Source organism: Geotrypetes seraphini, chromosome 8, assembly GCF_902459505.1.
Source record: "Geotrypetes seraphini chromosome 8, aGeoSer1.1, whole genome shotgun sequence".
In the NCBI taxonomy this organism is placed as follows: Eukaryota; Metazoa; Chordata; class Amphibia; order Gymnophiona; family Dermophiidae; genus Geotrypetes; species Geotrypetes seraphini.
In genome coordinates, this window is record NC_047091.1 from 32,954,299 (window position 1) to 32,981,886 (window position 27,588).

Genomic DNA, 27,588 nt, shown 5'->3' on the forward strand with positions numbered 1-27,588 from the left:
ACTGGGAGGGCCTGAGAGAATTAACCCTGCTTTTTAGAAAAGTATTGTACCCATTCCAATGGGGAATGCATAATAAAGTACAAGGGGGTGCTGAAAAGTTCTCAGCCCACTCAATTTCCTGAAAATAGTTTTATTTTATTTTACAAACTGCTAATTTGCAGAATCATAAGGCTATGTCATGACATTGTTTCAGATTATTGATTGAACCATGTGTGTGAACCAAAAGTGTAGCATTTGCAAGTGTGGAACTCTGAACTATCATAAAGTTCCTATTCGGGCAGAAGAAAACTCCAAAGGAAATCTATGAATGTACTATGCAAACTTTGAATGACAAATGCCCATCATACTCCAGTGAAGAAATGATGTGTAAACTTCCAGCATGTCCATGACCAAAGAACAGCTAAAACAATTACTAAGAGACTACAGCTATGCAAGTAATGTTTTGAGTGTATAATCCACAAGCAGCTGGATATGCAGAAGCTATCAGCCAAGTGGGTGCCCAAATGTTTGAATGCTTACTAGAAACCATGTTGAATGGACTCTTCCATTTTCAGCGAGCTAGTGCCAATGTTTTACAATTAATTACTGTTAATGAAATGGTTACACTACTATGTGCCTAAGCCAGGGGTGTCAAAGTCCCTCCTCTAGTGCCGCAATCCAGTCGGGTTTTCAGGATTTCCCCAATGAATATGCATGTGATCTATTTGCATGCACTGCTTTCGTTGTATGTTAATAGAGCTCATGTATATTATTTGGGGAAATCCTGAAAACCCGACTGGATTGTGACCCTCAAGGAGGGACTTTGACACCCCTGTCCTAAGCCAACAAGTCCATGCAATGACAGCACTCGGGTTCTATAAGGCCAAGCAAATGCAAAACCCAAAAGTCATCAGGAAAGGTCATGGGCACAGTGTTTTAGGATCAGGAAGGTGTTGTAATGACTGACTGTCTGCTAAGGCGCCAAACAGTTAATGCAGAATACTAATGTAGGCATTGAAAAAAAGAAAAGAGAGGGAAGCTGCAGAAAGGAGTAGGTTTTGGGTTTTTTTTTACAAGACAATGCACCTGCTCAAAAGGCTCACAAAACAATGGATATATTTTTTTTACACAATTGGGGTTTTAGTGTATAAACCATCTACTCTACTCACCAGATCTTGCTCTATGTGCCGTTTTAAACCTTAAAAAGAATTTGAAAGGATGACAGGTTTCAAGTGATCCAGAGGTGATTGCAGCAGCAGCAGAGCAGAATTTCAGTGACCACATTTGGAAGGGTTACAGCAATTGCAGACATTATCTGCCAAGTGGGTGGAACTTAGGGGTAAATATGTAGATAACTTGTAAGTTTCATGATACTATGTCATTTCCCTTCTTGACTGGGCTGAGAAAGTTTCAGCATCCCCTCATCATAGGAAGTCATCTATTCCGAGTAGAGAAGTAGCTTTGAGAGTAATGAAAATGGGTTGGATAAAAATGGTATGATATGAGAGTGTTTCTTCTGAATCAAGCAATCTAACGGTGTCAAGCAGGGACACAGTTAGAGCACTTGATTCAGAAGAAACAATCATTCTTATTTTAGCTCGCTTTTTTTATTTGCATGATCGAATCAAATACTACAATATTGAGAATATCATATTGAAGCTAAGATTTTTCATAATACAGCCAAAAACATGTACATGTTGCAATAAAGACATTGAACACCATAGGTCACCTTCTCTGTAGCAAATCAACTGAGGCAGGCAGAAAACAGTAATTGTGAAGTTAGGATTTTAGATTTTGAAGAACAGCAAGGCTGTGATTCTGTTTAAGAAAATACAAGTGTGACAACATGGGAAGCATGGCAAGGACTGGCCTACAGCGTATCGAGGGGTTGGATGCAACTGAATGGATAGTAGGAGTAGTAGTATTAGGATATACTCTTGAGTGTGACCACTTCGATTAAGGAATATTTCAGCTGTGTTCCCATTTTAAACTCCTTTACTAGGAAGCAAAACGTTGTTACTACTGGAAAATAGCAAATTCTATGGTCTTCAAAATCCAAAAACTTGGACCCTGTTCTATGATTACTACTATATGGTATGTGGAGAAAACTAAAGGGGTCAACACACACAAAAAATTTTTAATGGAGTAAAAAGGCTATCAATTTGCACAGTTTTTCTGAAAAATCATAATAAAACCAGACATGGGTACTTTATAACCAGGAACGGGACTGTAGTGGGAGCTGGGAGTTAAAAGCAGCTTCAAAAAAGTAGGCTTTTAGCCTATATTTGTTAGCTGCTAAGGAGTAGGTGGTGGTCAAAAGCAGTAGATAGATTGAGAAGGATGAGGATAGAATAGATGCCTTTGGTGGCAAGGATTGAAGGAAGGAAAGGTGGCGGTTGAGAACTCAAGGTTAAACACAAAGCTTCCAGTAGAAGCAGTAAAACCAAATATACTAATATTAAAAGTAGGCAATTTTAGACCAAGAGAAATCCACAACTCTGAGTGAGCTACACTGTGTTCAAGCTAGTTCCATGAAAATAATCCGCTCACGTTAAGACTTGCAGTACACTCTTGATTATCCACCTTCGCTAATCTGACCATCTGACATATCCAAGAGCCCCCACCGTGTCATCACATCCCCAGCAAGACATACAGCTTCTCTTTCCATTTTACAGTGTAACAGAGGAAAGTTTCATACTCGAGACAATGTTTTGGACCCAGGACCTGCTTTTACTGCCTTTGTTTATGTTTGAGGGAGTTACTGTTGTTTTCCATATTATCTGACTTTCATTTATCCAAAAATGGGTCAGTCCCATTTAAGTGAATAATCAAGAGTGTACTGTACTTTGCTTTGCTAGATCTTCAGACAGATATTACTCAGTGAAGAGCCAATACTTTGAAAACAGCTTGTGTTGTATTGCATCAAAATTCCCCACTATTTATTTACGCCCCAAAGCAAAAGAAACAGTTATTACACAATATACAACACATACAGCTGTACAGGGTCAGGTGAAGTGTTTCATTAAGCGAGATGTTCTAGGAGGCAGCCTTACTCAGCGTGCTTGTCTTCTGTAGTTGGGTCATACTCAGCAAGCTAAAGAATTTAAGAACAGAGCTGGTTAGATAATTTCAAAAAATATATATACACAATAGTAAAGAACAAAAAAAAAGCAAAATTTATAAAGGAAGTTCATAGTGGAATCAAATCCTATAAAGGAAGGAAGCACCTGAAAGTCAAGTTTCTACTTACTGGAATGGCTAGGCAGCTTATCTGATAAAAGGCAGATGAGTCTGCACACATCCTTCATAAATAATATTTCATGTCCTCCCTACACCAAAAGTTTTAATACTTCAGATGGTACAAGGATATCATGATGGGATTTGTTTGTATGCAGTTGCATGCATGAACCAGAAAGTATGTGCCATTAGTTCTATGTAGACATTAGTTCTTTGTTGGACAAGCCCACTAAAAGGGCTTGTCCAACAAAATCCTATGATTACTAATTACCAACCCATAACTTCTAAAATGCTCAAAAAGATCTGCTATAATAAAAAGTGTCCTATATAGGGAAAAAAAGAGATGGTGCAATGACAACCACAGATGTGAATGGCAAAGGCAGGTGACACACTAACCTCTAACTAGGACTGCTGTTATTGTAGTTTAACCCTATAGTCAAAAGGCAGTTTAAATTAAACATGCTAGGGCTTAGGACAAAAGTTTGAGAAGAGGGCCCAAAATCTAAACAGCAGGCTGCATGTCTTCCATCTTCAAATGAGCTTGATGTTCCTTATAGTAATCTAAACGTTTTGACTCCCAACTCCTTTATTTTTCTACTGTCCACCTCCAACTGATGGCTTTAAATTTTTGTCCTGGATCTAGGACAAATTTTATATATTAGTATACAGTGCTCCCCCAGTCATTCGCGGTCGGCGATTCGCGGTCCCAGTCATTCGATGTATTTTTCGACCTTGTCAAAGCAGCTCCCGATTGGTGAGGCCCGATTTTATTGCAGGAAGAGGCAGTCGGAGCATACCGGGAGTGATTTTGTTCACTCGCCAGCACTCTGGCTGCTCTCTCCCGTCTCCCCCGCTAAAAATCATATTCGTGTTTTTTCAAGATTCACGAGGGTTCCTGGAACGGAACCCCCACGAATATTGGGGGAATACTGTATAATATGATAGATCTAAGGTTTTATTCTGAAGCTGGAGTCAGTCAGTACATCTTTACTGACTCCACCCAGAACTGATTCCAACTCCACAGCCCTGCCTTAAAGCATGGGGAACAAGCGCAACTGCCTTGTTTGCATCCCACTAGTGCTACCCTGCCTCCAACCCTATGAACAACATTAAGAAAATGCAGCAGATATATCTACTTCTTTGAAGTGCCTGCAGCTACTTTTGAATGTTTTTATATAAACAGGGTATTTGTGTGCAAAGTTACCCTTGTCTTAAGCTCTCTGTTTTCTTCCAATATAACTTCATATTTCTGTTTGAGTTCTGCCAACTCCAGCCGAAGAATCTCCACATCTGGCGTCTCAGGACCAGAAGCTCCTAAATGGTGTTTCAGAAAGCTAACCACTGAAGTTAAGAATCCATTCTCTGAAAAGTTATAGTTTGGTTTTGGTATTTTGCACCATCAAATCTTGACAAAACATGGAATAAAGCAGTCTTAAAAACGCATCTTTCGGCAATGTGACTACAATGGTAGTCTATATTTCTTAGCCAAAACACAGATTAAGTAAGAGCACAATTTACATTTCTGCAGCAAAAATATCTGGATGAGTTGAGAGGCTGGTTGAGTAGTATTATTGAATAGGGAGGGAGAGATGGGGGATTATTATATTCAATTAAAATGATTTAAATTTTAGATTTCTTACATAATATTTAAAATATTATAGAATATTAATTTGTAATGAAATGTTAAACTTTATGCTTAAATGAGAGTTAATCAAGTGTGTATCTTTAAGTTCATATGAGTTTAATTGCTACACTTGTAACATAAAAAAATGAATAAAGAATAAAAAAAAAAAAAAAAAAGGAAAACAGAGATGCAAATGGAAGAAAAATAGAGACAGTAAAATGAGGGGGACAAGACTTTTTTTAGATATATTAGTGATAGGAGGACATGCAGAAGTGTCATTGTGAGACTCAAAACGGTGAAGCTGAAAGATATGCTTAACAAATCTTTATATTCTGTGTTCACAGCTGAAGCACCAGGAACAGGACTGTAGAAAACAAAAGCAAATAGGACTGGAGGTATGGCAGACCCTGATCATTTTCAGAGGACTGTGTTTGAGGAGCTTGCTAAACTAAAGGTAGATAAAGCGATGGAGCCGGATGGAGTACATCTGAGGGTACCGAGGGAACTTATGAAAGTTCTGGTGACTCCACTGACTGACCTTTTCAATGCTTCTCTAGAGTTGGGAGTGGAGATGGGAGGATGTGGTCCCTCTCCACAAAAATAAAAGTAGGAACTACAAGTCAATAAATCTGACTTCTGTGGCAAGTAAATGAAAGGAAATGTTTTCAAAACAGAAAACAGTAGTGTTTCTGGAATCCATTGCATTAAAGACCCAAAGCAACATGGATTCACTAGAGGCAGGTCTTGTCAGACAAATTTGATCAATTTCTTTGACTGGGTGACCAGAGAATTAGAGAGAGTGAGAGCACTAGATATGGTATATTTAGATTTTAGCAAAGCCTTTGTGCCTTTGTGCATCTAATAAATAAACTGAGTGCCCTCGGTATGGGCCCCAAAGTGATGGACTGGGTCAGGAACTGGTTGAGTGGAAAGCGAGAAAGTAGCAGTCAATGGAGATCACTCTTAGGAAATAGACGTTGGCAGTGGTGTTCAGTTCTTGGGCCTGTTCTTTTTAACATTTTTGTAAGCGATATCGCTGAAGGGCTGACTGGAAAGATTTGCCTCTTTGCAGATGACACCAAAATCTGCAATAGAATACATACCCTGATGGTGTGGAAAACATGAGGAAGGCCCTTAGTGAAGCTTGAGGGATGGTCTGAAATTTGGCAGCTAAGAAATGCAAGATCATGCATTTGGGCTGCAAAAATCTGAGGGAACGTTACAGTTTAGGGGGTGAAGAACTTGTGCACGAAAGAGGAGTGGGTCTTGGGTGCCATAGTTTCAAGTTTTTATTAAAATTTGATAAATCACCTATCCAAATTCTAAGCGATGTACAAAGCATAAAAGGGTTTTAACAAGATACATAAAAACTCACACATTACAATGTACATGATCCGAGAGGAAAGGGGGAAGAAATACATTTAACGTACATTTTATTGTACACTTGTTTAAGATTTAAAATGAATAAAGAATTTAAAATGATAGGACAGGAAGACACTTTAAAAAAAAAAAAAAAAAAAAAAAAAAAAGGATAAAACAGTATGGATGGGGAATAGAAAAAGGAAATTTAAAAGAAAAGTTAACAAACCTGTCTATTAGTTAAGGTGATCTTTAGTGGCTAAACAAGTTGAAAAGGTGAAGGCAAAAGCTAGAATGATGCTTGGGTGCACAGAGAGATGAATGGCCAATAGGAAAAAGGACGTATTGATGCCCCTGTATAAGACTCTGGTGAGATCTCATTTAGAATATTGCGTTCAGTTTTGGAAACCACACTTTCAAAAAGATATGAACAGGATGGAGTTGGTCCAGAGGAAGGCAGCTAAAATGGCTGAAGGTCTAGACTCTGCATACGGGGACAGGCATAGATCTCAATATGTATATACTGGAGGAAATGCAGGAGAGGGGAGATATTAGAGATGTTTAAATACCTATGTGGCATAAATATACATAAGGCAAAATTCTTTCAATTGAAAAGAGTCTCCAGAGTGAGAAGGCATAGAATGAGGTTAAGAGGTGATAGGCTCAGGAGTAATCTAAGGTAATTCTTAAAAAAAAAAAGTAAGGGTGGTAGATGTATTGAATAGTCTCCCAGTAGAGGTGCCTGTCCAAGAAATTTTGGACAAGCATGAGGGATCTCTTAGGGAAAGGCATAGATAGATCAGTGTATCACAAACTGTGTGTCATGGCACACGGGAGGAGGAGAGGCGCCAGTGCACTGCCTACAGGGCATGCAAAGAGAGACACATCCTATAGGCAATCAGGCAACGCCTCTACTCTCCAGCCAGTTTCCTTGCAGGTACCCCCCACTGCCAGCACAGGGCCCGTTGTGTATGCGCCGACGTCGACGTGATGACATCACGCACTTCCAGGTGTCTCGAGCCGCGGACACTAGGTTTAGTGTGCCCCAGCTCGAGAAAAATTGCGAGACACTGAGATAGATGCTGTGGATGGGCAGACTGGATGGGCCATTTGACCTTTATTTGCCATCCTATTTCCAAAATAACTTTGAGAACTAGGGCCCATAAAGACTTCTCTGAATTACAACTGTTTCTTTAGTATAATCTTGCTACACACTAGCAGGTCAAAAATCAAAACTCCATCAGCATTTCCCTAAATACCACAACCAGCATTTAAAAACACAAACCCAAAACATTCAGTACCAGCTAATATCTACACTGAATCTGGGTACGGCAGTGACCGCTGCTGCTGCTGCTGCTGCTTCTAGCCAAATAGCAATCTGGAAATACTTAAGACAAAATGCTGTCCTGTTTTTAGTGAGACAGTCAGTAGTGCTGAATACCTGGAAAATGTGTTGGTTCTCTCCAGAAGCATCCCAACACAATTTGGATAGGACCAGATCAACCTACAATGATTTTGAGAGATAATGCTGCTGAAAATCATTCGCCTAGGTAGCAGTTGCTGCTCAGGAGGATACTGGGTCCTAGAAAGTTTAAAAAAATAAAAGCGCTTCTTTTCTGCACAGAAGGTTTAGTTTAGTTAGTTTAGATGTTAAATGACTGTGCGTTAAAAATACAGCATAACCTATGAGCCATCCAGCTATAATATCACACATGTAGGTGTCAGACAGGTGGAGGTGGTACTAAATGGCAAGAAAAAAAAGTGAATAGTAGAAAAAAAAAATCACACAAATTTAGTACAGTTTATGTTTTTCCTTTGGGTAATACAAGGAAAAGGATACTCCAGCGCATTGTTTGGTTTTTCTGGCTCTTCATACAAGGCCACCAAAACTGCAAATAAAAAGAAAACAAAAAAAATCCATACATTAGAAATCCACTGAGGATCGGTTCTTTTTTTTTTTTTTTTAAATTCTTTATTCATTTTAAAACTTTCATCAAGTGTACAAAAATTGCAACTCAATAATATAGATTTAAACACTTGTACATCTTATCATTATATCTTATAATTGTAAATATAACCCTCCCTCTCCCCTCCTGAAATCCCTCTAGTACTTTTTATTTTTCATATAATAGAAACCCTCCCCCCTCCCCACCCTTATCTTACATATTAAATATAGAAATAGAAATATTAGAAAAATGGCATCAATCATGACAAAAGGACGTTAATGGTTCCCAAATTTTAATAAAGTTTTTATAATTTCCATTTTGCACCGCTATTGATCTTTCCATTCTGTATATGTGACAAACTGAATTCCACCAAAATTTAAAATTAAGCCTACTATGGTCCTTCCAGTTATTAGTAATATGTTGAATGGCTACTCCGGGCAAAATCAATAAAAGTTTGTTATTACACATTGATATCTGACTCTTTTTTCTCATAGACATACCAAAAAGCACAGTTACTTACCATAACAGGTGTTATCCAGGGACAGCAGGCAGATATTCTCACATGTGGGTGACGTCATCTACGGAGCCCCAGCGCGGACAGCTTTTCAAGCAAACTTGATTGAAGTTTCAAGCTTGCTATGCTGCACCACGCATGTGCATGCCTTCCTGCCCACTAGAGGGCGCATCCTCACCTCGTGGTCCTCAGTTCCATAGCCAGCAAAGAAGCCATCCCCGGGGAGGAGGGCGGGTTGTGAGAATATCTGCCTGCTGTCCCTGGATAACACCTGTTACGGTAAGTAACTGTGCTTTATCCCAGGACAAGCAGGCAGCATATTCTCACATGTGGGTGACCTCCAAGCCAACCAAAAAAGGGCAGGTGGGAGGATGGCAATTTAGGAAAACAGGTTACGCAAAACCGACTGGCCAAACCGGCCGTCGCTTCTGGACAACGTATCCAGACAGTAATGGGAGGTGAAAGTATGAACCGAAGACCAAGTGGCAGCCTTACAGATGTCCTCGACCGGCGTAGACCGGAGAAAAGCCACAGAAGCTGCCATAGCTCGGACCTTATGCCCCATGACTCGACCATGGAGCATGAGACCAGCCTGAGCGTAGCAAAAAGAGATACAAGCAGCTAACCAGTTGGACAAGGTGCGCTTGGAAACAGGACGTCCCAACCGATTAGGATCGAAGGACAAAAACAATTGAGGAACCTTCTGATGAGACTTAGTGCGCTGAAGATAAAAGGCCAACGCCCTCTTACAGTCAAGCGTGTGAAGCGCCACCTCGCCAGGATGAGAGTGGGGCTTCGGAAAAAACACCGGAAGAACAATGGACTGATCGAGGTGGAAATCAGACACAACTTTAGGTAAAAATTTAGGATGAGTGCGAAGAACCACCTTATCATGATGGAACACAGTAAAAGGCGGGTCCGCAACCAAAGCTTGCAGCTCACTAATCCGACGAGCGGACGTGAGCGCAAGCAAAAAGATCACCTTCCAAGTGAGAAACTTAAGATGAGATTTGTCAATAGGCTCAAAAGGAGGCTTCATCAGCTGAGCCAAAACCACATTAAGATCCCAAACTACAGGAGGAGGTTTCAGAGGAGGATGAACATTCACAAGTCCCCTCATGAAACGAGCAACCAGAGGATGAAGAGAGAGAGACCGACCCTCGAGATGCCGATGGAAAGCAGCAATAGCGCTGAGATGCACCCGAATGGAAGTCGTCTTCAGCCAGGACCGTGACAAATGCAACAAATATTCCAGAACCGAAGACACCGGAACCGAACTCGGATCCAGACGGTGCGAGGAACACCAAGAGGAAAATCTTGTCCATTTCTGTGAATAACAAAGCCGAGTCGAAACCTTACGCGAGGCTTCCAACTTGTCCCGTACAGACTGAGAAACGGGAAGCGAAGTCAAGGGGAAAGGAACCAAGCCGTCAGATGTAAGGACTGAAGATTGGGATGCAACAGTGACCCCCGACTCTGAGACAGCAGAGAGGGAAAAACAGGCAGTAGCAGAGGCTCCCTGACACTGAGTTGAAGAAGCAGGGAGAACCAGTGCTGACGAGGCCAACGAGGCGCAATGAGAATCATAGTGGCTCTGGTCGATTTGAGATGTACCAACGTTCTCAAGATCAGAGGGAAAGGAGGAAACGCATACAGGAACCTCCCTCCCCAGTCGAGAAGAAAGGCATCGGCCTCGAGACGGTCCGGGGAGTACATCCGAGAACAATAGAGGGGCAGCTTGTGAGTCTCCGGGGAGGCAAACAGATCCACCTGAGGAGTCCCCCAGCGGTCGAAGACCTCGCGCAGAACTCTGGAGTTTAGCGACCACTCGTGCGGCTGTAGCAGACGACTGAGTTTGTTGGCCAGACAGTTCCTCTCTCCCTGAATGTAAACCGCCCAGAGGAAGATGTTCTGGGAAACCGCCCATTCCCAAAGGCGCAGGGTTTCCCGGCACAGGGACCAAGAGCCCGTTCCCCCTTGCTTGTTCACATAGTACATTGCCACTTGGTTGTCCGTCCGCACGAGGACTACCTGATCGTGCAGCAGGTGGCAGAACGCTCGAGCAGCCAGAAAAATGGCACGAAGCTCCAACACATTGATGTGACAAAGACGGTCCTCCGCCGACCATAGACCTTGAGTCCGCAGACCGTCGAGATGAGCCCCCCATGTGTACTCCGAAGAGTCCGTGGTCAGGACCTTGCGATGTGGAGGGACGAGAAAGAGCAAACCCCCGGAAAGATTGGAAGAGTTGGTCCACCAACGGAGCGAGCGTCTCAAGGAAGGAGTCACTGTTACAGGACTGGAGACCGGGTCCCGATCCTGACGCCACTGGGAGGCCAGGGTCCACTGAGGAAGCCTCAGGTGCAAGCGGGCGAACGGCGTGACATGAACTGTCGACGCCATGTGGCCGAGTAGAATCATCAGACTCTGAGCTGATACAGAGGGCTGCAGCGCAATCTGGCGGCTCAGTCGAAGCAGGGCCTCCAACCGAGGAGGGGGGAGGAACGAACGGAGGCGAACCGTGTCCAGCACGGCCCCGATAAACTGAAGGGATTGAGCCGGGCACAACTGAGACTTGGGAAAGTTCACTTCGAACCCCAGACGTTGAAGGAAGATGATAGTCTGTCGGGTGGCTGAGATAACCCCCTCCCTGGAAGGGGCCTTGATCAGCCAATCATCCAGGTAGGGAAAGACCTGCAGACCCTGAGATTGCAGGGCCGCCGCGACAACTACCATGCACTTCGTGAAGACTCGAGGGGATGAAGCCAACCAAAAGGGGAGGACCCGGTATTGAAGGTGCAACTCCCCCACCTGGAACCGTAAAAACTTGCGGAAGGCAGGATGCACCGGAACATGTGTATAAGCTTCCTTCAGGTCCAGGGAGCACATCCAATCCCCTTCCTCCAACAGTGGGTACAGGACCGGAAGCGACAACATACGGAACTTCTCCCGGACAAGGAACTTGTTGAGCCTCCGGAGGTCCAAAATGGGGCGCAAGTCCCCGGTCTTTATCGGGACCAAAAAATAACGGGAGTAAAACCCCTGACCCCGTTGGTTGGGGGGCACCCGCTCGACTGCCCGGAGACTCAACAAGGCCCTGGCCTCCGAGAGGAGAAGGGGAAGTTGTGTCCGGTTGGAAGGACACGCGCCGGGAGGGCTGTCCGGAGGAGCCTCCATGAAGTTGAGGGAGTAACCCTCCGAGATGACACGGAGCACTCAAGCAACGGATGTGATCTGAGTCCAGGTCGAATGGAAAGCTCGTAGCCAGCCCCCGATTGGAAGCGGGGACGGCGACAGCGCGGAGGGGGCCCGCCCCCATCCGCACAGAGCGTCAAAAAGACGGCGCCGGTTTGGACGCTGCTTGCGCCTGAGGCTTCTGGTGGGACGCCCTGGCCTGCTGAGGGGGTCACCGAGGAGGAGGCCTAGAAAAAGCCGGCGTGGACTTTTGAGGGTAACGCTGCGGGGGAGGTCGGCAAGGCCTCGGAGTGGCCACTTTGGCCTTGGGGCGGACCAACGAGGCAAAGGAGTGCTCATGATCAGACAGGCGCTTGGTAGCCGCTTCCAGGGACTCATCAAACAGTTCCGACCCCACGCACGGCAAATTTGCCAGGCGTTCTTGTAAATTCGGGTCCATATCGACAATGCGCAGCCACGCAAGACGGCGCATGGCCACGGCAAAGGCGCAGACCTGGGACGACAACTTAAAGGCGTCGTAGACTGCATGAAACAGGAAGAGACGCAGCTGGGACAAAGTATCAATAAGCTCACTAAAGTCCTCCTTATGGGAGTCAGGCAGGACCCCGTGATAACGGGGCATAAATTTGACTAGTCGCCGCAGATAAGAAGAGAAGGCGAAGGCGTAGTTGAGCACTCTATTGGCCATCATAGAATTGTGGTAGAGGCGGCGCCCAAACTTATCTAGCGTCCGCCCCTCACGCCCGGGCGGAACCGCTGCAGAGACGCGAGAAGGCTGGGATTTCTTCAACGAGGATTCCACCAGCAAAGATTGGTGGGACAATTGGGCCTTCTCGAAGCCCTTAGAGGGAACCGTGCGGTACTTCGATTCCATCTTCGAAGGGACAGCCGTGACCGCATAAGGGGACTCCAAATTGCGCAAGAACGTATGATGGAGGATCTTGTGCAAAGGCAAGCGCGGAGCTTCCCGCTGAGGAGAGGGCAAATCCTGTTCCTCCAAAAAGTCCTTCGTATATTGAGACCCCGAAAACAGGTCGAGGTCCAAGGCCTTCCCCATGTCCACCACGAACCTCGAGAATGAAGAGGGCCTCGAGGGTGGGGAAGAGGAGCGCGAGGCCCCAGCCGCCATGAAGGACAGAGAAGCCTCCCGGGAGTATCTGGGTTCCCGCCCAGTGCCAGACCCTGAACCCCACGAAACTGCACCAAGGGACTTCGTCGGAGTCGGAGATCTCCGACGACCCGAGGAGCCCCTCGGGGAAGTCCCCGGGGTCCGAGGCACCGAGGTCCGCCCCCTCCTCCTCGGGGAGGAGTCCCTGGATCCCTTCCCTGCAGGGGAACGCAGAAGCCTCGGATTATCAAGGCGGAGTTCCGAAACCCCGAGGTGCTGCATCTCCCGGGTCGGCGAGGAGCAACCGCGCCTCCGGAGACCCCCGAGGACGTTTGGGTTTCCGGGACCGGTGCTTCGCCCGGGGCCGACCAGAGGGCGAGGACCCGCGGGAGGACCTCGACCAGGAGGAGGAGGAAATCCTGCGGACCCGGCGCACCTTGTCCCGAGGTAGCACACTCTGCCCAGGCTGGTCCACCGCCGGGGTCGAGGTCGGGGTCGAGGCCGGGACCACCACCGGAGCCGAGGTCGGGGCCGAGGTCGAAGCTACGGTCGAGGACGACTGCAGGTGAGCCATGGCACAGGACAGCTCCGAGGCAATAAGCGCTCGGAGCATGTCCTGGAAGACCGGTACAGCCATCATAGATGGCATGTCCGAAGACGGCAGGTGCTCTCTCGAGGGCGACCTCGGCGAGGAGTATTCCCTTGGAGCACCCGACTTCGACGTGCGGGGCCGAGGACGACGCCCCCGTCGAGGAGCCCGAGGATGGCTTCTTTAAAGACCCTGGAGTAGAAGAAGGAAGTGAGGACTTACCCACAGTGGACTTCGGGGTCGAGGAGGCAGGCTTCAACGAAGAAGGTCTCCGCGGCGAGGTCAAGGGAGTCGAGGCCGAGGTCGAAGCCGGGACCGAGGCCGACGTCAAGGCCTTCCCCGCCGCAGGGTCAACACTAAAGAGCTCCGCCATGCGGGCGCGCCGACGGCGGAGCGCTCGAGGCTGAAAAGTCGAGCACCAAGTGCAGGAATCAGTCGGGTGATCCGCACCCAGACAAACAAGGCACCACCGGTGCGGATCGGTGATGGAAAGCAGCCGATCACACCGGGTGCACTTTTTAAAGCCCGTCAAAGGACGGGACATGAACACGAAAAACGGCCGGGAACAATTGAGGTCCCACGGCCGCGGCTACCGGGAGCCCCCGGAGCCGGAACGAAAAACTTTTTTTTTTTTTTCGACGATTTCGAACACACGAACGAACAAAAACAATAAATCAAGCACAGCGACCGAGAAAACAAACCCAGCCGCGGTGTCAGAAGGCAAAAGGCACGGAGCACAAATTCCACAGGGCTTCTGGCTCCGCGGAAAAAACTGAACTGAGGACCACGAGGTGAGGATGCGCCCTCTAGTGGGCAGGAAGGCATGCACATGCGTGGTGCAGCATAGCAAGCTTGAAACTTCAATCAAGTTTGCTTGAAAAGCTGTCCGCGCTGGGGCTCAGTAGATGACGTCACCCACATGTGAGAATATGCTGTCCTGGGATAAAGTACAGTATCATAAGTTAATGCTACGTGATTTTCTAATAAACAATTTACTTGATCCCAGATTGAGTTCCAAAAGGCTAAGATATGGGGACAATAAAACAAAAGATGATCTAAAATCCCTATATCCAGATTACAATGCCAACATCTATTAGACAAAGAACTATTTAACTTTTGCAATCTAACTGGGGTCCAAAAAGCTCTATGTAACAAAAAAAAAACCAAGTTTGTTTCATAGACGCTGACATTGGATAATTGCAGGAATCAGAACTTTAAGTGATGTAATTACTAATGGTAAGCTGCTGGATTTTACACAATTGCAACATAAATTTGGGCTTCACAAATCACAATATTTTCGTTGGTTGCAATTGAAGCAGGCCATTCAGGCAGGGTTCCCTGAATGGAAAAATTTGAATACTCAACCTAGCATAGAATTTTTATGTTTTCAGGCGGACTTTCTGGGACATCAGGCCGCACACTGGTATAAAACTATTAGTGAATTGGTTAAAAAAAAAAGCCTAAAAATACTCTTAGGGATATTTGGAGCATTGAGATTAAGCATGATATTTCAGCGTCTCAATGGCCACAAATTTGGTCTTGGAGAATGAGAGGATCGGGTCTAATATCAACATTTTCTCTTCTTGGGCATTCATTTTCAGTGCTGAAGATAAAAGGGCAAAGGGACAAGTTTTCAGTATTGGCAGTTAGTAAGCCACATTGTATCTTCAAGGAATAAGGATAAGGAAAGGGGGAAAATGGTAGCAAATCAATCATTAAAACAACTCCTATTTTAATGGGATCCACACCAACTACAGTATATAATGGACTAACAGAGATTCCACCGACTCATGGCAGGAATACGGCTTATCTAAAACTGGTGAGCTCTATAGTTTTAATGCAGGTAGAAAACAAATTATAAGCGCCCATATTTCCAACTTTAAAATACACAAAAGGATTCCAAACATCAAAGTTGTACATGGCTCCTGGGTACTTCTCAAATGCTTTGCAATACAGACCATGAAGGGGGGAAGAGAAGAATCCTTTAAATTCCTAGTCATTTTTTGCTGTGTGCTGAAGTCTTTCTGGTTGAGCAACCTGGATACATCTCACATGCAATCCATGTATTTTTCAAATAAGTATTCTTTAAAAATTATTAAATTCCCTTACATTTTCTTCTTCCCTTCACAGGCTTTTACATTTTTCAAATGTTAGATCAGTCCCAGTAGCAGGTTTATGATGAGTTATGCCTTAATATGCAGACATAAAATTGTTTAGCCTGTAGCTCATTGAGGGCCAGACACCAAAGCTTCATCAACAGCTAAGGATGGTGGCATTAACTGGGTAAATGAACCAGGGGTGGGGATATAAAATAGGGGTAAAATCCTTAGGTTTCTTTTCAGACTTATACTCCACATTTCTCCAAAAGGATTGAAAGCAGCTAGAAGCATGGTGGCCATGGGGTCAGTTCAAAGCAAGCTGGAAGTCAAAAGGAAAGCAGCAGGAAGAAGCTCACATTCAGACTTTTTTTTTTTCTCTTGTAGCTTACTAGAAAACAAATTTTATAAATGTTATTTAGCTTCATTTTTTAATATAATTTTATTGCTGCGTCTATATTTCTAATTGGATGGTCGACACCACCAGCTAAACAAAAAGGGAGAGCAGCATCTCATGTTTTGCATTCAGCTAAGATGATTAAGTTAGGTCATGTGCGATGTCAGCACTCTAATCGGGAAACCATAGCTAAGAACTATCAAACTAACTAATAATGAAACTTTAATGCCAATAATGTACTTCATTGTGAAGTTTATATCTAGTGTAACAGAAAAAAAAGCATCTTCTACCAGAAAAGTACCGTTGTTAAAGACTTATTCCTTTTACCTTTGGTGAGGGTATCAAGTACACCTGCCTTTTCCAAGTATCTTCTAAATTGTTCCCTTTTTGAATCGGCAGCCTGAAGAGACATAAAACATACATGTTTTTGGAATAAATGCACATAACAGAAATATTTATATTTTTTCAAAACGGGAGCTTAAAGCAGAATGTAATCAAGAAACCTAGGTTTTTGCAAGGAGAGCTCCCCCCCCCCCTTCATACACATTTGGGTTATAAGAAGCTAGTAAATAAAATGCATAACATTTTTAATTCCCAGTTGTCTCAGGTGTAGCCAAGAAGAGATTACAGCCAAGAGAAAATACCACCTTTCACAGCGATCTAAAACCCATGTTTGCTTATTTTTCATTCCCATGTTAAAAATCAATAACCAAAATCCCTACAACTTATCTAAGAAAAACAATTTGAAGGTTGTAGTAAATGTAATTCAGGAGGGGCCTCTTAGTCTAGGATGCCTGCATGTAAACGCCTCTTGTATGTGCAGAAAGCACAGTTACTTACCGTAACAGGTGTTATCCAGGGACAGCAGGCATATATTCTCACATGTGGGTGACGTCATCTACGGAGCCCCAGCGCGGACAGCTTTTCAAGCAAACTTGCTAGAAGTTTCAAGTTTGCACACTGCACCACGCATGTGCCTGCTTCCTCGCCCACTAGAGGGCGCGTTCCACCTCGTGGTCCTCAGTTCCATCACTAGCAAAGAAGCCATCCCCGGGGAGGCGGGTGGGTTGTGAGAATATATGCCTGCTGTCCCTGGATAACACCTGTTACGGTAAGTAACTGTGCTTTATCCCAGGACAAGCAGGCATGATATTCTCACATGTGGGTGACCTCCAAGCCAACCAAAAAAGGGCAGGTGGGAGGATGGCAATTTATGAAAACAGATTACGTAACACCGACTGGCCAAACCGGCCATCGCTTCTGGACAAAGTGTCCAGGCAATAGTGGGAGGTGAACGTATGAACCGAAGACCAAGTGGCAGCTTTACAAATGTCCTCCATAGGAGTAGATCGGAGGAAAGCAACCGAAGCTGCCATCGCTCTGACCCTATGCCCCGTAACACGCCCCAAGAGCGGGAGACCAGCCTGAGCGTAGCAAAAAGAAATGCAAGCAGCCACCCAGTTGGACAAGGTGCGCTTGGAAACCGGATGTCCCAGACGATTAGGATCAAAGGACAAAAATAATTGAGGAACCTTCCGATGAGACTTGGTACGTTGGAGATAAAAAGCCAACGCCCTCTTACAGTCAAGAGAATGGAGCGCCGTCTCGCCAGGATGGGAGTGGGGCTTAGGAAAAAACACAGGAAGGACAATGGACTGGTTCAAGTGGAAATCCGATACAATCTTTGGCAAAAATTTCGGATTCGTGCGCAAAACCACCTTGTCATGATGAAAGACCGTGAAAGGTGGATCCGCAACCAAAGCTTGCAACTCACTAACTCTCCGAGCCGATGTGAGAGCAATCAGAAAAACCACCTTCCAAGTAAGGAATTTGAGAAGAGACATGTCCATAGGCTCAAAGGGAGGTTTCATCAGTTGAGCCAAGACAACATTCAAATCCCAAACAACAGGAGGAGGCTTCAGAGGGGGACAAACATTGATTAGCCCCTTCATGAACCGTTGCACCATAGGATGAAGCGAAAGAGCACGACCATCCAAGTGCCGGTGAAAAGCTGAAATGGCACTGAGATGTACCCGGACAGATGTCGTCTTCAGACCTGAATTAGACAAATGTAACAAGTAGTCTAAAACCGAAGACAGCGGGACCGAATCAGGATGCAGATGACGCGAGGAACACCAAGATGAAAATCTGGTCCACTTCTGGGAATAACAAAGCCTGGTCGAAACCTTGCGCGAGGCTTCCAAAACTTCCCTCACCGGCTGAGAAACCTGGATCGAAGTTAAGGGGAAAGGAACCAAGCAGTCAGGTGCAAGGACTGAAGATTGGGATGCAACAGCGAACCCCGACTCTGAGATAGCAGAGAGGGAAACACAGGCAGAAGCAGAGGTTCCCGGACACTGAGTTGAAGAAGCAGGGAGAACCAATGCTGACGAGGCCACCGAGGCGCAATGAGAATCATCGTGGCCGTGGATGACTTGAGACGTACCAACGTTCTCATGATCAAGGGAAAAGGAGGAAACGCATACAGGAACCTCCCCCCCCAGTCCAGGAGGAAGGCATCCGCCTCCAGACGGTCCGGGGAGTACATCCGTGAACAATATAGGGGTAGTTTGCGAGTCTCCGAGGAGGCAAACAGGTCCACTTGCGGAGTCCCCCAGCGGTCGAAGACCTCGCGCAGGACTCTGGAGTGGAGAGACCACTCGTGCGGCTGAAGAAGCCGACTGAGCTTGTCTGCCAAGCAGTTTTGGTCTCCCTGGATATAGACCGCCTGTAGGAAGATGTTTCGGGAGATTGCCCACTCCCAAAGGCGAAGTGCCTCCCTGCAGAGGGGCCAAGAGCCCGTCCCACCTTGCTTGTTGACATAGTACATCGCTACCTGGTTGTCCGTGCGAACTAGGACTACCTGATCGCGAAGGAGGTGGTCGAATGCACGAACCGCCATGTAAATGGCTCGAAGTTCCAGCACATTGATGTGACATCGACGGTCCTCCGACGACCACAGACCTTGGGTCCGTAGCCCGTCCAGATGGGCCCCCCACGCATACTCCGAAGAGTCCGTGGTCAGGACCTTGTGAAAGGGAGGGGCCAGAAACAGCAACCCCCCGGAAAGATTGGAACAGTCGGTCCACCAACGGAGCGATCGTTTCAAAGAAGGAGTGACCGTAATGAGACGGGACACCGGATCGCAATCCTGACGCCACTGGGAGGCCAGAGTCCACTGAGAGATTCTCAGGTGCAGTCTGGCAAACGGGGTGACGTGGACCGTCGATGCCATGTGGCCCAGAAGCATCATCATGCGCTGGGCCGATACCACCTGAAGCTGCGAGACCCACCGCCCCAGCCGAACCAAGGCCGCCAAGCGAGGCTGCGGGAGGTACGCACGCCGGCGCACAGTGTCCAGCACTGCGCCTATAAATTGAAGGGACTGGGCCGGCTGTAACTGTGACTTGGGGAAATTCACCTCGAATCCCAGTCGTTGAAGGAAGGCGATAGACTGTCGGGTCGCTGAGATAACCCCCTCCCTGGTCGTGCTTTTGATTAGCCAATCGTCCAGGTAGGGGAAAACTTGAAGCCCACGATTTCTCAGGGCCGCCGCGACCACGACCATGCACTTCGTGAAGACTCGAGGGGACGAGGCTAGGCCGAAAGGCAGGACCCTGTACTGAAGGTGCAAGTCCCCCACCTGGAACCTCAAAAACTTCCGGAAGGCAGGATGCACCGGAACATGAGTATATGCCTCCTTCAGGTCGAGGGAGCACATCCAGTCCCCTTCCTCCAAGAGAGGGTATAGAACCGGGAGAGACAGCATTCGAAACTTCTCCCAGACCAGGAATTTGTTGAGCTTCCTGAGGTCCAGTATAGGGCGCAGGTCCCCGGTTTTTTTCGGGACCAGAAAGTAGCGGGAGTAAAACCCGGTCCCCCGCTGATCTGCGGGAACCGGTTCGACCGCCCGAAGCTTCAACAGGGCCCGGGCCTCGGCCAGCAGGATGGGAAGCTGGCCCCGATTGCAAGTGGAAGGTCCCGGAGGCATATCCGGTGGCACAGACAACAAATTGAGAGAGTAGCCCTCGGAGACGATCCGGAGCACCCAGGCGTCTGATGTTATTTCGGTCCAGGCTGGGTAAAAGGACCGAAGACGCCCCCCTATAGGCAGGGATTCCTGAGCGGTCGCGGAGGGGGACCTGCCCCATCCGCCCAGCCCGTCAAAAAGAAGGCGCGGGCTTGGAAGGGCCCTGCGCCGGGGCTTGCGTTTGTCCCCCTCTGCCCCTCTGAGCCTGGCGTCTAGGTGGCGGTCTGGAAAAAGCCGGAGTAGACTTTTGGGGGTACCGCCTCGGGGGAGGGCGGAAGGGTTTCTGCGGCGGGGGTCTAGGCTTGGGCCGGACCAAGGAGGCCAACGAGCGCTCCTGCTCAGACAACCTCTTGGTCGCCGCCTCTAATGACTCGCAAACAATTCGGACCCCACACAAGGCAAATCTGCAAGGCGGTCCTGCAGGTTTGGGTCCATGTCGAGGGTGCGAAGCCAGGCCAGACGGCGCATGGCCACCGCGAAGGCCGACACCCTCGAAACCAGCTCAAATGCGTCGTACAAGGCGTGAAACAGGTACAACCGCAGTTGAGACAGGTTGGACATGAATGTATCAAAACCTGCCCTCTGGGAGTCCGGTAGGGAGTCACGAAACTGAGGGAGGTCCTTCACCATACCCCGGAGATAGGAGGAAAAAGTGAAGGCATAATTTAACACCCTGGTGGCCATCAGGGAATTGGAATAAAGGCGACGGCCAAACTTGTCCAGGGTCCGGCCCTCCCTACCAGGTGGAACCGCCGCAGAAACCCGGGAAGGTTGTGACTTCTTAAGGGCAGATTCCACCAGCAAAGACTGGTGAGAGAGCTGCGCCTTGTCGAACCCCTTAGCCGGCACCGTCCTGTATTTGCCTTCCATCTTGGACGGGACGGACGTGACTGTAAGAGGGTTTGACAAATTTTTTAACCAAGTCTGCAGGAGGACCCTATTGTATGGGAGCCGAGGAGCCTCCCTAGGCGGAGTTGGAAGGTCCTGCTCCTCAAGGAACTCCTTGGAATACTGGGATCCCACCGAGAGGTCCAACCCGAGAGCCTTGGCCATGTCCTGCACAAAAACCGAAAATGAGGACGGTCTAGCAGGCGGGGAAGGAGATCTCGACTTTCTCGCCGAGGAGACAGGAGAGGCCTCGTGCGAATAATACAAGGGATCTCTCCCTGACCCAGAGCCCCACGATGTCTTCTCCACAGGCCTCGAGGGGGTAGGAGAATGCGTCCGCCTCGACGAGGCCCGGGGCGAGGACCCCGGGGTCCGGGGGACGAGAGCCCCCTCCCGTTTCCTCGGCGAGGAAGAACGGGACACCCCTCGCGCCGGGGAGCGGAGAAGCTTCGGATTGTCCATGCGCAACTCCGACACCCGCAACGCCTCGCCCCCGATCGGGGAAGACCGACCGCGCCCTCGAGGAGAACCCCGTGAGCGCTTCGGCTTCCTCGGCCGGCGCCTCGACCGAGTCCGAGTCGAGGGCGAAGACCCCCGGGAGGACCTCGAGGAAGACGACGAGGAAATGCGGCGTACCCGACGCATCCTGTCCCGGGGCCGCACGCTACGCTCCGGCGGATCCCCCGAGGTCGATGGTAAGACCGAGGCCGAGGCGGGCGGAGCCTCGACAGCCGAGACCGAGGTCGGAGGAGCCCCGGTCCCCGAGGTCGAGGGAGCCCCGGCACCCGAGGCCGAGGTCGCCGAGGCCGAGGCCACCGAGGCAACAGCCGCCGGGGTCGAAGCCCGTTGCAGCTGTTCCAGGGCCCCCGACAGCTCCGATGAAATGAGCGCTCTGAGGAGGTCCTGGAAAGCCGGGATCCCGACGAAAGTCGGGAGGTCCGAATCCGGGGCATGCTCCCTGGAGGGCGACCTCGGTCTCGAGTGTTCCCTCGGGGCGTGCGCGGGTGGAGCCCGAGGCGGGGCCGAGGACGACCCACCCGCCTTGGTCGAAGCAGAGGACGGCTTCTTTGCAGACCCTGTAGGGGATGGAAAGGAGGACTTACCCGAGGTAGTCTTCGTTCCCGAGGTCGACTTGGAAGTCGAAGGGCGAGGAGAGGCCGAGGGCCCCGAGGTCGTCGAGGCCGAGGTCGAGGCCGGGGCCGAAGCCGAGGCCGACGTCGAGGCCTTCACCACGGGGTCCGCCACAAATAACTCTGCCATTCTGGCCCTCCTGCGACGGAGAGCCCTGGGCTGAAAGGTGGAACAGCGATTGCACGAGGTGGTAGGGTGTTCCGGGCCCAGACAAATGATGCACCACCGGTGGGGGTCTGTAATGGAGAGCAGCCTCTCGCACCGGCTGCACTTTTTGAAACCCGTCACAGGACGGGACATCAACGACGAAACTGGCCGGGAACGATCGACGTCCCGCGGCCACGGCTTCCGGGAGCCCCCGGAGCCCAACGAGAAGAAAAAAATATTTTTTTTTTTTTTTTTTTGAAAAGAAAAGAATAAAGAAACACAGAAAATCGAAAAGCACAGCGCCTAAGAAATCAGACGCGGTGTCAGGAAGCAGGCGACAAAAAAGTTTTTGGAGCTCACAATCCACAGGGCTTACTGGCTCCGCGGAAAAAAATGAACTGAGGACCACGAGGTGGAACGCGCCCTCTAGTGGGCGAGGAAGCAGGCACATGCGTGGTGCAGTGTGCAAACTTGAAACTTCTAGCAAGTTTGCTTGAAAAGCTGTCCGCGCTGGGGCTCCGTAGATGACGTCACCCACATGTGAGAATATCATGCCTGCTTGTCCTGGGATAATGCCTGGACTTTCACTGGTAAATGTACACTTACACACACTTTAAGGGGCAGCTATGCAACAAGTGCTTAAGTGGCATAGCACATACAAACAAGGGAGCATTTACTCAGGCGTAACATGGGAGAGGCACTAGCAACGCTGTCACATTCACAATTTACAGGATGCAATAAGTTATATATACCTTTGCCACTTTTAGGCACAGAAGTCATAGCATGACAACTGCAGGCACATGAATGTAAAGAATGCCCACGCTGGGCTCCATTAGTATTCTATAGGTGCCCAGATACCATTATAGGCTAAACTCCTATCACACATCCTCAGGGAACCTAAATGGAGATATTTAGTTGTAGAACTGCCCAAATGATGAAACACCTTGCACCTAAATATAGAAATCCTGCAAAGCAGCAACAGCCAAAGTAGATTAAGGATCAATGTGATGAAAAGCAGATTGAGCAAGGATCTTGGACAACCAACATCAGCTGGGCATAATTAAGTAAGACTAGTATCCTAGACTGATTTTCAAATGGCATAACCTGAAACCAATTTACTTGGACTATGTCCAAAGACATGGACCCTGCCTTTATTAGAGAAAAAAATAAGTCTGGTTACTATATTAACAGATGCAAACAAAGAAAATTGCTAAATTAAATTAAAACTAAATATTAGGCTAATAGCGTCCTAAATTATACTACTACTTAACTAAGATATCAAGAAAAAACAAGCAAAAGATATTTTATCCAGACAGTTATAAGCTAATTTTTCTTCAGACCCCAAATATGCAGATGTTACTCAACTTTTAAGATTCGAATACAGCATCCAAAGCAGTCTCCTTCTTGGCCTCTTGACCAGTAATAACCTATACAATGAGGGAAGGTTTAAAACTCCATTGTGTGACCCCTCTCCCAAATGGGAGCACCATGCTTTAATGTTCTAATGAGCTAAGTTACATTGGACTTTTTTGTTATACAGAGTTTGGAAACTGAATTAACGTTTTGAATAATGGACATGATAATAATGGGCAGCTACCTCTAAACAAGTATATCTACCTCACTGGTCTTCAACTTTAATCTTGAAGCATTGATAGCACTACAACCTTTTGCTAATTAATAATTTTGTATAAGCACTTGCACTTTATATATATTGTTTAATATTATGATTTGTGCACAAGTGAGATTCATGATGGTGCACAGCGTAACTTGAAAAAGAGTCTTGCTTCACACGTTAAGCTAGGAGCTTTGGTTTTCCAACGCACCATAGTTTGGACTGTAGCACTGAGATCTCACTATGCCAGGGCGTGATGGAGATGCCAGACTACAAGGAAAGGAAGGAAGGAAATGCCAGGCCATGGAGGTGAAGAGAAGCCAATTTATGGGGAAGGGAAGGTGACAAATGTCAGACCAGGGAGGAAGGGAAAGAGATACCAGAGCATAGAGGGGGAGGGATAGATGGAAGGGAAGGAGAGAAAGAGATGGGAGGGAAGGGAAGGAGAGGAATCAGATGCTAGACCATTGGAAAAGAAGGAAAGGAGATGCCAGAGCATGAGGTGAAGAGCATAGAGGGGGAGGGAGATAGAGCCCAGGGCATGGAGGAAAGGAAACAGATGCCAGACCATGGTGTGCATTGGAATGGGAAGGAGAAGGGAGAGATGCCAGAGCATGGGGGAGAGAGTGGAAACAGAAAAATGAAGGGACGGAGAAAGAGGGTGGAAGCTGGATGGAGAGTGAAGAGACAATAAGGAAAGCAAAAACCAGAGATGATAAAAGGTAGAAAAAAGATTTTTTGTTGCGTTAGAATAAAGTACTGTAGTATAGTATTGTAGCTGTATTAATAAAGATTTATAAATAGAAAATGGAAAAAAAGTAATCTTTTTATTGAACTAATTTTAATTCTTTTTTTACTAACTTTAGGAAACCAAAATTCCCTTCCTCAGGCAGTGGGGAAGCTCCACTGATCCCTTTTTGTATCGCAGGGGGGGAGGTTGTTATCAGCCCTAGGTGTCACAAATCCTAGGTACAACACTGTCCAATCCCCTCCCCATAGAGCAGGGGTGTCAAAGTCCCTCCTCGAAGGCCGCAATCCAGTCAGGTTTTCAGGATTTCCCCATTGAATATACATAAGATCTGTTAGCATATCATAAAAGTAGTACATGCAAATTGATCTCATGCATATTCATTGGGGAAATCCTGACAACCCGACTGGATTGCAGCTCTCAAGGAGGGACTTTGACACTCCTGCCATAGAGTATTAGGGAACTTCCAGATCTACAAAGCAATTTGAATCCAAGTAAAACGGGTTGTCATACGGTGGGCTGTTTTGGGGCTGCCTTTTTGAGGTAATTGGGCAGGATAATTTAAAAAAAAAAAAAAAAAAGCATCTTACAACATTGCATTTCCTTCTTACTTAGACTTTCTATCAGGAAAAGATTAACAGCAGATATTGCACTTGGGACACTGGTGTTTACAATGGCCAAAGAGTTCACCTATAGCAGGGGTAGGCAATTCCGGTCCTCGAGAGCCAGAGCCAGGTCAGGTTTTTAGGATATCCACAATAATATGCATGAGATAGATTTGCATCTCAAGGAGGCAGTGTATGCAAATCCATCTCAAACATATTCATTGTGGATATCCTGAAAATCTGACCTGGCTCCGGCTCTCGAGGACCGGAATTGCCTACATCTGACCTATAGAATGCAAGCTCTGGCCCACGTGATCCTCGAGGCGACGTCACAGCTGCAGTTTTACATCAGAACGGACGGGGTCGCTATTTAAACTCTCCCTAGCAACAGGTCAACAAACGCGAGGGGCTGAACCGCCACTGACCCCGACAGGGGAGGGGAACGGAGAGGGGGCTCCCAGCAGGTTTAGGGAATTAAAGCTCCAATTCCACAGCCCCTCCCCCCCCTTCGCGCGCGCAAACGAAGCCACCGGACTCGCTGCGCTCACGCGCCACCCCGGCAAACGTTGGAAACGCGGCTCGCGCGCCGCTCCTTCATTTCACCCCATTCTCTCTCCCCCCCCCCCCGCTTCGGTTGAAGGGAGGTGAGAAGTGCGAGACCGAACGAAAGCCGGAGCCAGACTCACCTTGTAGTGCGCCATGCTTAGACTCCGCAGCTCCCGGCCGACGCTCCTGCCCCTTGCTCTTTCACACCCGGCCCTTCCTCTGCGCCTGCGCGCATCACGCCGCGCAGCCTCGCCGGCCAATCGGGGGCTCCCGAGTCCCGTTGCCGTGGAAACGAGCGCAAACTTCCGCTCCCTCGCCCGAGCGACGGCTGCGCAGCGCGCTCGTGCCGTTTGCCCGGCGCTCGCGCGCGCGAGATCCCCGCAATTAAGGAGAGGAAGGGAAGTTGCAAAGCAGAGATGAACCAGGCTCTGGAGCAAAAGGTAACAGGTCGGACGGGGCTCCTCAGACCTCGCAACTTACCGGGTAAGAATATGCATGAGACAGGTTTGCATTTAAACTGATATCGGGACTGTCTCCAGATTACTTTTTTCCTCATTTTGTGGTGCATAGACCTGTGTTTCCCAACCCTGTCCTGGAGGACCACCAGCCAGTCGGGTTTTTGGGATAACACTAATGAATATGCATGAGAGAGATTTGCATATAATGGAGATGAAAGACATGCAAATCTCGTCCATGCATCTTCATTAGGGCTATCCTGAAAACCTGACCTGGCTCCGACTCTCGAAAACCGGAATTGCCTACCCCTGGCATAGACCATCAGGAGAAATTAGAAACTTCTACTCATTTGCATATCCAAAAATTAATGGGTGTAGATATAAGACCTTCTTAGATAGGACCCTAGCAACAATCTTGGTTAGGTAAATGTATTCAGCAAGCTATGTTATCCTATTGCTGTTTTCGGAAATTAATTAAGATCTCTTTGTTCTATAAGTTTATTATTTAGTGAGTTTTATTATTGAAATTTATTTTACAAATACAGTATTTGTATTTTTTTACTGTATTGTATTTCGCTGATTGTCCAGCTCTTTTTAGTGTAAACCGCCTAGAACTTTTGGTTATGGCGGTATAAAAGAATAAAGTTATTATTATTAACTAGCTTTATAGCCCGTTACATTAACGGGTGCTAGAATATGTATGTATGTGTGTGTGTGTGTGTGTGTGTCTGTCTTTATTTCTTTCTCTCTCTGTCTCCTTAGCCGCTTTCTGTGCTCCCCCTATCCAGCAGTAGGCTTCTCTTCCTTTTTTTCCCCCCCTGTCCATCAGCACCTCTTCCTGCACCCTGTGTCCAGCAGTAGGCCTCCCTTCCTTTTTCCCCCACTGTCCATCAGCACCTCTTCCTGCTCCCCCTGTCCAGCAGTAGGCCTCCCTTCCTTTTTTTCCCCCCCTGTCCTATGTACTACCTGAGTGCTTTAGCTGTGCTGCCTTGAAGGAAGGCCGCCAGCGCCGCTTTGTGAAGGCCTCCTCCTGGCAGCCATTGCTCCGCACCAGTGCGCGCAGCTGAAACCGACTCCTCCTGTCAGCCGCCGCTCCGCACCGCGGGCCTGAAACCAACACCGCGGCCTGCAGGCGCCGACAGCGGGCTGGAAATAGCGGACCGGTGTTTTGGGGACAGTCTTCAGTGGCTTGGAGCCCTCCTCCCCGCAGTTGCCGCCAGCGCCGCAAGAGGGAGCGGGGCCTGGGCGGGGCGGCTAGCAAAAGTACAGAAGCAATCACCCATACCTTCACTCCCAAAACAGGCCTTCCTGCAGTGCTAACCTCTTGGGATTGCTGATGGAGGGAGGTGGAGCAGTGCCATCTCGTGAGGGGTTAAGGGAGC

At 47.8% G+C, this 27,588-nt stretch overlaps 1 protein-coding gene across 1 annotated transcript; it reads right to left on the minus strand.

The window, feature by feature from the left end:
- Positions 1–1,657: 1,657 nt before the first annotated feature.
- MYCBP (MYC binding protein) lies at positions 1,658–26,037 on the minus strand. Its single transcript, XM_033956187.1, has 5 exons — positions 25,892–26,037; positions 16,372–16,444; positions 8,040–8,088; positions 4,421–4,550; positions 1,658–3,073 (listed from the first exon to the last, which is right to left on the minus strand). The coding sequence occupies exons 1-5, from the start codon at positions 25,904–25,906 to the stop codon at positions 3,029–3,031; spliced, it is 312 nt and encodes a 103-aa protein (XP_033812078.1). The 5' UTR covers positions 25,907–26,037; the 3' UTR covers positions 1,658–3,028.
- Positions 26,038–27,588: the final 1,551 nt, after the last annotated feature.